This window comes from Canis aureus, chromosome 18 (genome assembly GCF_053574225.1).
Source record: "Canis aureus isolate CA01 chromosome 18, VMU_Caureus_v.1.0, whole genome shotgun sequence".
Lineage (NCBI taxonomy): Eukaryota > Metazoa > Chordata > Mammalia > Carnivora > Canidae > Canis > Canis aureus.
In genome coordinates this window covers 24,347,740-24,360,555 of record NC_135628.1, presented here as the reverse complement: position 1 = coordinate 24,360,555, position 12,816 = coordinate 24,347,740, and the positions used below count along the sequence as shown (strand labels likewise).

At 36.8% G+C, this 12,816-nt stretch overlaps 1 protein-coding gene across 11 annotated transcripts in view; it reads right to left on the bottom strand.

The window, feature by feature from the left end:
• Positions 1–12,816, bottom strand: part of HYCC1 (hyccin PI4KA lipid kinase complex subunit 1) — a 123,195-nt gene that overhangs the window by 71,308 nt on the left and 39,071 nt on the right. For 10 of the 11 annotated variants that reach the window (XR_013356741.1, XR_013356736.1, XR_013356738.1 and 7 more), the window contains exon 2: positions 4,381–4,459. Coding sequence is in view for 5 of the 11 variants with exons in the window: in XM_077856553.1 (XP_077712679.1) it covers positions 4,381–4,431 (51 nt within the window). In the remaining 6 variants the exon portion in view is untranslated. Of the gene's footprint in view, positions 1–4,380; positions 4,460–6,958; positions 6,978–12,816 lie in introns of those variants that run through there. The other variant, XR_013356739.1, reaches the window with a different exon arrangement.

The following is a 12,816-nucleotide window of genomic DNA, read 5'->3' as shown; positions in this document are numbered from 1 at the left end:
TTTTTAAAATGTAAGGAGGTGATATGGGTTGGGTGGAAGAGAATTAATGAAGACAGACAGATGGATGGAGAACCAATAAATAAAACAACTCTGTTCAGCAACATTATACACAAGATTAGATTTTAAGATTCAGTGACTACAGGAAAATTTAAAAAGTTAGGAGTCTAGAAATCTGCTAGATAAATATATACATAGCATTAAGAAAAGCACAATACAATCTGAAAGATAATACTTTATAAATAAATCTTTGAAAAGATTACAATGGAAGGGTGCCTGGGAGACTCATTCAGTTGAGTGGCCAGCTCTTGGTTTTGGCTCAGGTCATGATCTCAAGTCTTGGGATTAAGCCCTTCATCCAGCTCTGCACTCCAGGTGGAGTCTGCTTGAGAAATTCTCTCTCTCCCTCTCCTTCCCTCTCTGCCCCACACCCCACTTATGTATGTGCATGCTCTCTCTTTCTCTCTCTCTCAAATGAATAAACACATAAAACCTTGGGGTGCCTGGATAGCTCAATTGGTTGAGCATCTGACTCTTGGTTTTGGCCCAGGTCATGATCTCAGGGTTCCTGAGGTCTAGCCCTGCACCAGGATCCCTGCTCAGCAGGGAGTCTGTTTCTCTTCCTCTCCTTTTGTACCTCCCCCCCCAACAAAACCCATTCACTCATTCTCTCTCTCTCACATAAATATATATTTTTGAAAAATCTAAAAAAAAAAAAAAAAAGAAACAACTACTCATGAAATTCTTGAAATAATGAGTCTCAAGTCTAATCACTTTGTTGGTATATAAAAGAAATACTAATGAGGGCCCATAGCTAGAGTAGATATTGAATAGTTTTTCCAAAGAGGAAAAAAAAAATTTGCACAAAGCAAACTGTGTTGTCTATGCGCTTAGAAGTGTGGTGAATAAAGTTATAGGGTTGAGGGTTCAGACTTCAGCCATGGAACAATATAAAACTAAAATCATCCTCATAGACCAGCCACTTCACTTTTTCTGGTTAGGATACTGAAACCTAAAAAAGTTAATGTGATTTTTCCAACATCATGAAACTACCTAGCAGAATAATTATAATTACATCAAAGTGTTTCTGACTTCTCAGCCCTATATGCTTGTACTATACCTTTGTCAATCTGATGATCTTAGCCTTAATAGCACAATAGTTATCAAATTAAACAACCAGGGATGCCTGGGTGGCTTAGCAGTTGAGAGTCTGCCTTTGGCCCAGGGTGTCATTCTGGAGTCCTGGGATCAAGTCCCACATTGGGCTCCCTGCATAGAGCCTGCCTCTGCCTATGTCTCTGCCTCTCTCTGTGTGTCTCTCATGAATAAATAAATAAAATCTTAAAAAAAAAAAAAAAAGGCCAAACAGAGGCTTCCCCCCCATCTCTCTCTCTCTCTCCCTCTATAGAGAGAGAGAGATCTATATCTATATATATATCTATATCTATTATATATATATTTGTGTATATATATATAAATGAATCCAAACTTCCTTTCTTAAATATTTTAACCAAAACATGTAACATATATATATATATATATATGTGTGTGTGGTTTTACATGTATAGCTTTATCATATACATATTTAGAACCATTAGTTCATATTGATTGTTCCAATTCCAGATTAACACCTTAGCATTCTTTCTTGTTTTTTCCTGTCCATGTTTCTAATTTCTTTCTCAGACACAGAGTAACCTAACTCTCATTATCCTCCATATATTTACTTACTTACTCAAAGTAACCAACTTACCAATGTAATCACTCTGGCTGAGTCTTCTACCTATTACCTCTGCAACCCTCTGCCCAACTATCCACTTCCTCAAACACTGGGGCAAACTATTGCCCATATTACTGCACTGCCCCATTACCCTTCACTGCAACACTTGCTAGGATCACATATCCAAGCCAGGAGAAAGGGAATAAATAAATGGACAGGAAAGTAAGGGAATAAGTCACGATTTTCAATTATTTGCCTTAATAGTTGAACCCTCCCCGATACCCCATCCTTCAACATGCCCCCTTTCCTCAACTCCCATACTAAAACATGGCTAACTGGCTGGCTATGTTTGTTTTGCAAATTTGTATTCACTATTAAACATAACAATGCCCTAGAAGTAGTACTCAACTCTTACACTTGACAGTTTCCATCAACTTGTCAAAAAAAATCACGATGGGGCACCTGGGTGGCTCAGCCAGTTAAGAGTCTGTCTTTGGCTCAGGTCATGATCTCAGGGTCCTGGGATTAAGCTCCATGTCCGGCTGTTTGCTCAGAGGAGAGTCTGTTTCTCCCTCTGCCTCTCCCTGCACTCATGCATGTACACACATGTGGCTATCCCTCTCTTTCACAAATAATTATTTTTTTAAAAAATCATGATATAATGAACCATGTTAAACACTTCTGAAGCAAAAAAAAAAAAAGCTTGAAAACACTCTAAACACTCATAAAAATAACATATGCGGAAGGTTTAATCAAATTATTCAAACATGTAGAAGGCGAGACACCTGGGTGGCTCAGTGGTTAAGTGTCTGCCTTTGACCCGGGGCGTGATCCTGGAATCCTGGGCTCGAGTCCCACATCAGGTTCCCTGCATGGAGCCTGCTTCTCTCTATGTCTCTGCCTCTCTGTGTATCTCTCATGAATGAATAAATTAAATATTAAATATGTAGAAGGCACTATATACAGTGCACTTTTATAAGATTCTATATCACTTTATGATAACTTAGGGGATCCATAGAAGGATAATCAACTCATGACTATAATAACTGACAAAGTGAAAATCTGCCCAGCCATTTGTTAGAATGAGGTAATAATGGCTGATAAGGCCAGCTGCAAAATTAACAGGAAACATTACTTTTCTCAAGGACACACTGCAGCTGAAGCTTCATAACAACCTCCCTTTTTGAGTGACTAACTGTATTCTTACTCACTGAGAAGCCTTGTTATCTAAAATCATAAATATCAAAAACTTTGCTGTACGAACATACATCAGTAAGAATGAAACATCTCACTCTTGCCTGGAGGATCTAAGTCACCTTGACGCCAAGAAGCAGGCTTGATTTCCAACCAAGCCAGAGCTTCAGATAAGAAGCCAGAACTTCTGAACACAACATTCCACATAGATGTTAACTTTGTAGTTTCCAAGTCAACATGACCCTGGGTCCACTTTGAAGTCCACACCAGATTTATACACAGCCCTGCTTTGTTTTGAGCTCATCAAAATACTACTTCATTTACATTTCATCTAAACTTCACTTTTCCTCCAAATCCTGTAATTTTGTCTTGTCCTCTGTTTGGCAAGATGCCCATACAGTGCCTGTTGTATAGTCTCCCTCTTGGAAACAAGCCAATAAGTCTGACTTTGACAGACTATACATTTGTCCCTGAACATTGTGGGCTAACTAGGCTGGACAGTGACAGTTACAGCCCAAACCCTCATTCCTATGGTTCATCAACATGAAGTTCACATAATTATGTGTAAGAAGACCCAGAGGACCAGGAGCAAGCAATTAACTAGTTAAAGAATACAGTTTTAGGGTTGCCTGGGTAGCTCAGTTTGTTAAGGGTTCAACTAACTGCTGGTATTTGCTCAGATCATGATCTCAGGGTTGAAAGACAGAGCCCCATGTCAGGCTCTGCACTGGGTGTGGAGCCTGCTGAAGATTCCCTCTTTTTCTCCTTCTCCCTCTGCTGCTCCCCTCCCCCCCAAAAAAGAACACAATTTTATCTATTATAGAGAAAAATTCGTAAGAAAACAAAAATCAGCCAGCTAGAGAAGGATCCATTGGTAGAAAGGTGGGCAGATACCTTCCCATCTTCTCATTGTTGATCATACCCACTCTCATTGCCCTCCAAATTGGGAGACACATTTCAATCACAAATCTTTGATGGTTGGAGAGGGTAACATTAACGTTCAGAAACTTTAACCATTCTTTGTGGTGTTGCTATGAAAAGGAGAAAACAAACTCTTTTAACCACTTGGGATAAAAAAGGAATTGATTTTCTGGAAAAAATTACTATGTGTAAATACTTCCTTATTAAGATTTGTTGGCCCATATTTTTGCTTCCGTAGATTCTTAGCCTTTCAGTCATAAAAAAATAAAAATTATAAGAAGTAAAATAATATTTAAAAAGAGCCACTGAGATTTAAGCCCCAAACAAGGGTGCCTGGGTGACTCAGTGGTTGAGCATCTGCCTTTGGCTTGGGTCAAGATCCCAGGGTCCTGGGATAAGTCCCGCATTACACTCTCCACAGGAAGCCTGCTTCTCCGTCTGCCTATGTCTCTGCCTCTCTGGGTCTCTCATGAATGAATAAATACAATCTTTAAAAAAAAAAAAAAAAACTTCTTTGGTATATAATTATTATATTGAAACAATAATATTACCTTAAACTCTGACAACCATTCCTCCACAGCCCCTTTTTCTGAAGTGAACATCTTTCCACATCTGTTCTAGACCTTCGACCTGGAAGTTAACATAGAAAAATGCTAAAATTTTAAATACATTTTATAGTCAGATTACAATGAATAGAACTAATCCTCTAAAATGTAGTTATTTCTTATTTGTGAAATTAAAGCAGTTTCAAGCATAAATTACTAAGCTCATTTCAAAACAATGTACACAAACAAGCATTCAAACACAAATATTTGAATAAAAGTATAAATATCACAACGTAATGAAATTGGCTCTGCAATTTTCATTTAGCTTTCAGGAATGCCAGCTGCAAAACATACTGAACACTTTCCCCTAGTTTCAATGAAATAGTTCCAAAATATTATGCGTTTTAAGAAAATTGCAGAAAATATTTTAAAACTGTAAAAATATAAAAAGACATGCTAAAAAATGACTTCATAGAAAGCATTTAAGTAATTCAATTTGCTTATATTTTGATTCTTTATAATATATTTAGACCAGCGATTTGGTTCCCTGAAAGCTTAATACTCATAAAACAAGAGTAAAAGTGATAATATTCAGGATAATGATCATATTCAACAATAGTTATTCAGAAGACTGGGATTTAGTTAAATAAAAATAAGAAAAAAAAGAAGCTAAAGAAAATACAAAACAAATTTATCTCAAGCAAAATTTTTGTGAAAGTACAATGTGGTTTTCTTCACCATTTGTATGAGAGTAAACCTAGAAACTGCCTCTTGAAGAAAAATCTTAGCTCTATCTGAATTTCCTAACCTCCTAATTCAGGCACAAATCCTGTATTAGGCTTCTTAATTTCCATCAGCATTATCAGGTAGTAGAAATAAAAGCATAATTGCCAGAAACTGAATCCTGATTCTATTACTTATTTGTAGTATTACCTTACTTTTTTCATCTGTGAAATACAGATAGCCACAGTACCTACTTTCAAGGGATTATTGTGAGGATTAAAATAAAAAATGCAAATAAAAGCACTTATTACAGTAATAAATAATACAAATTAAAGCACTTATTACAGTGGCAATAAAGTTTTAATACTATGAAATATTACTATTGAAGAATATCAACTCATATAGCCTCTTCTCAGCTACCTATCAAAGTGTACAGAGAGGCCTTTTTTTTTACTGTGAAAGTTTTATTTAATCATTTTTGTTTACAACTTACAGATATGCCTTAATGAACAACACAGGTTCTTGCCAAAGAATATATTCTAAGGTTTCTATTATCCAATTCTCATTAAAAACATGGTTAAAAAATAAATAAATAAAACTATGGTTAAGAAAAATACGTATAAACACACATACACATATATTCATCCATTAATTAAGAATTGAGAGATATGCATGTTACTTTTTTAGAATTAAAAATAGCCCACTTATTTTTTATTCCAAATTTTATCCTTAGGTCAAGTCAAACTATCAAAAACCACATATTTGTATCATTCTACTGACTTTATAGAATTGTCCATTCAGATAAACTGGGCTTTGCAATGGTGTCCTAAATGTTACCCTGCTAGATCATATGTTATCACCTTTAAAATCCAAAAGAGGAAAAAAAAAAAAAATCCAAAAGAGGAGAAAATTCACATCTTCAGTTTTTACCACCAGCAAGAACTCTTCTTTAGAATAACTGGTTTGTGGGGCACCTGAGTGGCTCAGTTAAGTGTCTGTCTGCCTTTGGCTCAGGTCATGATTCCAGGGTCCTGGGATTGAGCCCCACGACAGGCTCCCTGCTTGGCAGAAGTCTGTTTCTCCTTTTCACTCTGTGTGTATGCTAGCTCTCTCTCTCTCTGTCTCTCTCTCTCTAATAAATAAATAAAATCTTTAAAAAAATAGAATAATTAGTTTGCTTTTACATATGGATACTGTGACTCTCATAACTGACTATCTTTGCTTTGATTTTAATAAGATGGGAGTCACAGTTTCTGCCTATACATAAAAAAGCAGGCCTGAATTAATTCTTTCTCTTGTTTCACTTTTTTTCTGCCTGGGTCTACTTTTTCTTTAAAAGGTTTTATTTATTTATTTGAGAGAGAGAGAGAGAGAGAGAGCATGAGTGGAGGGTGAGGGTAAGGGCAGAGAGAGAGGGAAAGGGACAAGCAGACTCCCAGGGAGGGCGGGGCCTGATGACTTTGAGATCATGACCTTAGCTGAAGTCAGGCACTTAACCAACTGAGCCACCCAGGTACCCCGGGATCTACTTATTTTTATCTTGTTATATTATACTTATTTGTGAAACAAAATGGAACGAAGTAAATATAAATGCAAATAAGTGTTCTTTTTTTAAATTTATGCATTGTTTATCTAGTAGGACAGAAAATTATCACAAATAAAACCATTCTACATCAAATTACAGAGAATTGGGGAGATAAAATTTAAAATAACTCCCTACTTAAAATTAAGACTAATTTTTTAAAGGTTAAAGGAATCAAGAGGGATTTGCAAAGGATCAAAGATAGTCAAAGCAATCTTGAAGAACAACAGAGCTATAGGACTTGAACTTCTAAATATCAGAGTTTACTAGAAAACTTACCAACATCATAGTAGTTAAGCCAGTGTGGTATTATCAGAAGGGCCAGGAAAAAAAAAACAACAGTAATGAAACAGAGTAGCCAGAAACAGACTTACATATATATGTCACCTGATTTATAACAAAAGTGACACTGTAATTCAGTAGGAAAAGCACAGCCTTTAAATTAAATGAGGCTTAAGTCAATGGACAGTAACATGGGGTAGAAAGTGGGAAGAGAACCATGGCCTACTAGTTCACACTTTATGCAAAAATCAGTTCCATGGATCTATAGATTTAAGTGAAAAAAGGTAAAACAAAGCATTTGGAAGGAAACATAAAAGAATACTTTCAAAAAAAAAAGAATACTTTCATAAACTTGGAGTATGCAAAGGTTTCTTAAAAAAAGAGGCACAAAAGCACTAATCATAAGGCAGTTAAAAAAATAAATTGGACTTCATTAAAAGTAAGTAAGAACTTCTGCCTGTCAACGGATGAATAAAGAAAATATAGCACACAACAGGATATTATTCAGTCCTAAAAATAAGGCAGTTCTGCCATTTGTGACAACACAGATGAACCTGGAGGACATTATGCTAAGTGAAATAAACCAGACACAGAAAGACAAATGCTGGGGCAGCCCAGGTGGCTCAGCGGTTTAGCACCGCCTTCAGCCCAGGGCGTGATCCTAGAGACCCAGGGTCGAGTCCCACGTCGGGCTCCCTGCATGGAGCCTGCTTCTCCCTCTGCCTGTGTTTCTGCCTCTCTGTCTCTCATGAATAAATAAATAAAATATTTAATAAAAATGAAATTTAAAAAAAGGAGTAAACTTTCAGTCATCTGATGAGTAAGTTCTGGAGATCCAATGTACATATAGTATAGTAACTACAGTTAAAAACGTATACTTAAAATTAACTAAGAGTAGATATCTCAATTAAGTGTTCTCACCACACACACACACACACACACACACACACAAAGATAACTATGTAAGGTGATGGATATATTAATCAGTTTGATTGTGGCATATCAAAACATCATTTATACCTTAAATATATAGAACTTTTGTCAATCATACATCAATAAAGCTGGGGGGGGGAGGAAGAACTACTATTTATTAAAAGTTACCACTAAGAATAAAAAGGTAAAGCCACAGGGTAGGATAAAGATATTTGCATTTCACATATCTGACAAGAGCTTCATATCCAAAACATATACAGAACTCAAATTAGTAGGGAAAAGGCAAACAACTCCAATAGGAAAAACAAGCACGTCACTTACCCAAATGGAAACCTAACATATGAAAGGTGTTCAGCTTCATTAATTAAAACCCACAATAAAATATCACACACACACACACACACACACACACACACACACACACACATTTCAAAGTATGGCTAGAATGAATGACAAATAATACCAAGTGTTGAAAAAGGTATGGAGCAAACAGAATACGCATACAAGCTGGTGTGGATATAAATAAGTACAATATCTTGGAAAACCTTTAGGCAATATCTTCTAAACTTAAAACACATTCATCTTCCATAGACCCAGCAATTCCACCCATAAAAAATATACCATATAGAAACATGGATATATGTTTTCTGAAAGATGTGCTTAGGAATTTTCATAGCAGCAGTTTTTGTAAATAGTTAAAAAGTAGAAACAGGGATGGCTGGGTGGCTCAGCGGTTGAGCATCTGCCTTGGGCTCAGGACGTGATCCTGGAGTCCCAGGATCGAGTCCCGCATCCAGCTCCACACATGAAGTGAACTATAATAGTGTCACAATGTTGTGGAAAAGAAGGCAGACAAAAGAAAATATACTCTATAATTATATTTGCATACACTTCAAGAACAGGCAAAACTAATCAATTGTTAAAAGTTAGGGTAACAAGGGACACCTGGGTGGCTCAGCGGTTTAGCATCAGCCTTCAGATCAGGGTGTGATCCTGGAGTCCTGGGATCCAGTCCCACATCAGGCTCCCTGCGTAGAGCCTGCTTCTCCCTCTGCCTGTGTCTCTGCCTCTCTCTCTCTGTGCCTCTCATGAATAAATAAATAAATCTTAAAAAAAAAAAAAAAAAGCTAGGATAACGGTTGCCCTTAAGTGAATACTTTTTTGGTTCTAGTAATGTTATGCTTCTTGATGTAGGAGCTGGTTACACAGGTGTGTTCATTTGGTGAAAATTCAACAAGCCCCACACTAATTTGTGCATTTTTCTGTGTGTATATTATACACGAGTAACACCAGACAGTTCAAGCCTCTTATCTTCCACTTGACAGAGATCAAATGGGAGCCCCCAATTGCATAGCTGAGTTAATCTGAATACTGACTTGTTTAGCATGTGCTCAAGCTCAAGTAAAATTGTCCTCTTTGCCTTCTTCTGCACTGCTCAAAAGAAAGGCTTCAAAATTCCTCCCCACCCTTGAAACTTTCACAGCCTCACCACCACTATGTGTTTCAGGTCTACCAAGACAAAAGTTATCATTCCCTTCACCCCTGGATCCTCGTTTATGTTGGCCACCACAAGAAACTACAGCTCCCAGGTTACACTCAGCCCTCACACACTAATCTTAACTCTTGCACATTCTCGGTTTTACCGCCATCTCCCATCCCACCCTAATTCTGGAAGGAAGTTTTTTCGCTGTGCCTTCTGAAACTGACAATCTGTTAGCAGCAAAATCCTCTATGTCCTTAACAATTCTCTGAATGTCTCTTTCTTCTTTTTCTAGTATGAAACCCAGGTCTCTTCTCTGAAGACACTGCTTTCCCTGTGGTCATCTCAGATGACTGCTTTTCCTCACATAGCCTTGGAAGAAACCACTAGGTCTGTCTTCCTTCCTCCTTATTATCATTTCAGATCATTCTTTCTCTCTCCTTTCAAACCATCCACCAGACGTTTCTTTGAAACTCATGTAGTTTTCGTCTATCAATCAATTCCCCTACCATCTTCCCCTTCATTTCTAAATGACCTTAGCTCTGGCTCACTGTCTGTCTTTCAAGCTACTCCTATTTAAATTCTTGGTGACTGGGGCACCAGGGTGGTGCAGTCGGTTAACTGTTTGACTCCTGGTTTCAACTGGGGTCATGATCCCACGGTTGTGACATCAAGTTCCTAGCCGGGCCCTGTGCTCAGCTAGAAGTCTGGTGGTTTCTTTCTCCTCCCTCTGCCACTCCTGTTTGTGCTCTCTCTCTCTTTCTCTCAGTCTTTAAATAAATAATAGGATCCCAGATTTATTTAATAATATCTAAATAATATTTAGCCCTGGTGAATAAAATCTTTAAAATATATATATCTAAAATTGTACATAAAATTATTTTTAAAAATCACTGAAGCTCTGAAATCGCTTTTTATTTATGTAGGTTAATATCTATTGATATTTACTATATTCAAAAACAAAACAGGGATCCCTGGGTGGCTCAGCGGTTGAGCACCTGCCTTCAGCCCAGGGTGTGATCCTGGAGTCCTAGGATCAAGTCCCGCATTGGGCTCCCTGCATGAAGCCTGCTTCTCCCTCTACCTATGTCTCTGCCTCTGTGTGTGCATGTCTCTCATGAATGAATAATAAAATCTTAAAAAAAAAAAAAAAGAAAAATTTAAAACACAAGACTTATAAGCATATATCCATTTAGTCATCATTTACATAGCCTCTGGAAACCAACACTATATACTCATTAATGGGAGTGAAAAAGACAAAAGCCCATTTTATTATGAAAATAGTTTTAAGCTTGTAGACTATATGAAAGGTTCTTAGGGACCCTCAAGAGGTCCTCATATGATACTTTGAGAACCACTGCCCTAGCCTTTGTTATTATCCCCTCTGACTTCTCCTATCTTTCCAGCACATCCTCCATGCAGACCCCAAAACCTTTTGACCATTCCAGGACCTAATGTTGCTTCCCAATATTCTCCTCACCATTTCAAATTCTTTAGTCAATTCTAATCATCATTTTTAATGTACTCCCTCAACTACTTTGCCCTAAATTGTTTATACACCCCTGGTAAAATCCGACTCTCCACCTGGTCCACTTCAGTACCCATGCAGCTTAACAAGGTAGAAAAAAACAATTAAAACAACACTTACAAATTATGACCACAAACTTTAAGCAAGCCCTCAATGCTGCGTGCCAATCATGCAGTTGCTTCACAATCTGTTCACTTTCCCCTGCTCATTCTACCTGGTGCTCAAAACTCTAAAACCTTCTTCCCATTCTTAATCTCAGCTGATAATCTTAATTTCTATTTCACTGAACAATCAGAAGAGAACTTCCACAAATTCCCAAATGTCTACCTATCTAGAAGCATCTGTATCTTTCTGCTCTATCTTCCCTTCTATTAATTACAAATGAATTGTCCATAATCCTGAGGCCAATCCTTTGAATTATGAACTGCAACCATCCTCTCTTGCCCACCTAACAAAATTGTTTTAACAAGTCTCTGTCTCTCCCTAATTAAATTTCTCTCTAACATTCACTCCCCCCAAAAAATTCTTAACCTCATTTCCTCTTCAGCTAGTTTCATATTTCTCTGTTCCTGTTTTACATTAAAACTCCTCAAAAGAGTTGTATGCTTATTTCTAATTCCTACCTGACCTTAGTTTTTTTAATTGTTAAATATTTTTTTAAATTGTTAAAAATCAACTTTGAGGTATAATTTATATACACTAAAATGTACACATTGAAAGTGTTCAGTTCTATGTAGCCATCCTTTCCAGTCAACCTTCCAACCCCCTAACCCAGGCAACTACTGATTTGATTTCTATCACTATAGATTACTTCAGCATGCATAAGAGCTTCTACATACAAATGGAATCATATATTATGTACATGTGTTTCTGGCTTCATCTTCTTATCATAATGTTTTTGAGATTTATTCATGCCATTGAGTGTATCTATAGCTTGGTCTTATGCGGACTTGTTCTTTCTTATTTTACCTATTTACTGGTTGATGGGCATACAGATTACTTCCAGTTTGGGGCTATTATGAATCAAGGCTTTAAACATTCATGTGATAGACTGTATTTTCTGAAGATGATCACAATATAATCTCTTACAAGATAACTTGCACATACCTTTCATCAAGAAGTGGAATCAATGTAACTTCCTTTTGAATGTAAGTAAGCTTGGTATTATGACTAGGTCATACAATTTTCCACCTGATTCTCTGTGGGACCATCATTCTTGAAACCTATCCACTGTATTATGAAAATGCCCAAGGACTAACACGGTGATGCCACCTGTAGGTGTTCTCCACAGACAATCTTACTGAGTCCTAGCTAAGAGTCAGCATCAACCAGCAGACTTAAGAGTGAGTTTTCAGATAATTCCAGCCCCCAATTAGCTCTAGCCTTTGAGCACTCTTAGCTAAGACCACAGACATTGGAGAAAGGGAAAAGTCATCTTCACCTGTCTTTTCTCAAATTCTTAACTACAGAATCCAAGACCATGATAAAACGGCTTTATTTATGCTACTAAATCTGGGATGGTTATGCAGCAATAGTAACTGGAACAATTTGTATACAAATCTTGTGGGCACATTTTATTTATCTTGGTAAAACATCTATGAATAGAACTGGTAGAACATATAGTAATGTGAGTTTCCTTGATGAGTAGTTTATCAATATATTTTTTTGTTTATCAATATTTTTGATCAAATTTGAGAAAATCCATCCATTATATCTTCAAAAATGCTTCCTATCATCATCACTCTCCTCTTCCAGGACTCCAATTACACACATGCAAAACTAATATTTTTCCACTGATCCTAGAGGCTCTATTCATTTTCTTTCAATCTTTTTTTTTTTTTTTTTTTTGTATTTCTAAGATTGGATAATTTCTACTGACATTTCCTCTTTATTCTGTTTTCTCCAATCTGCTGT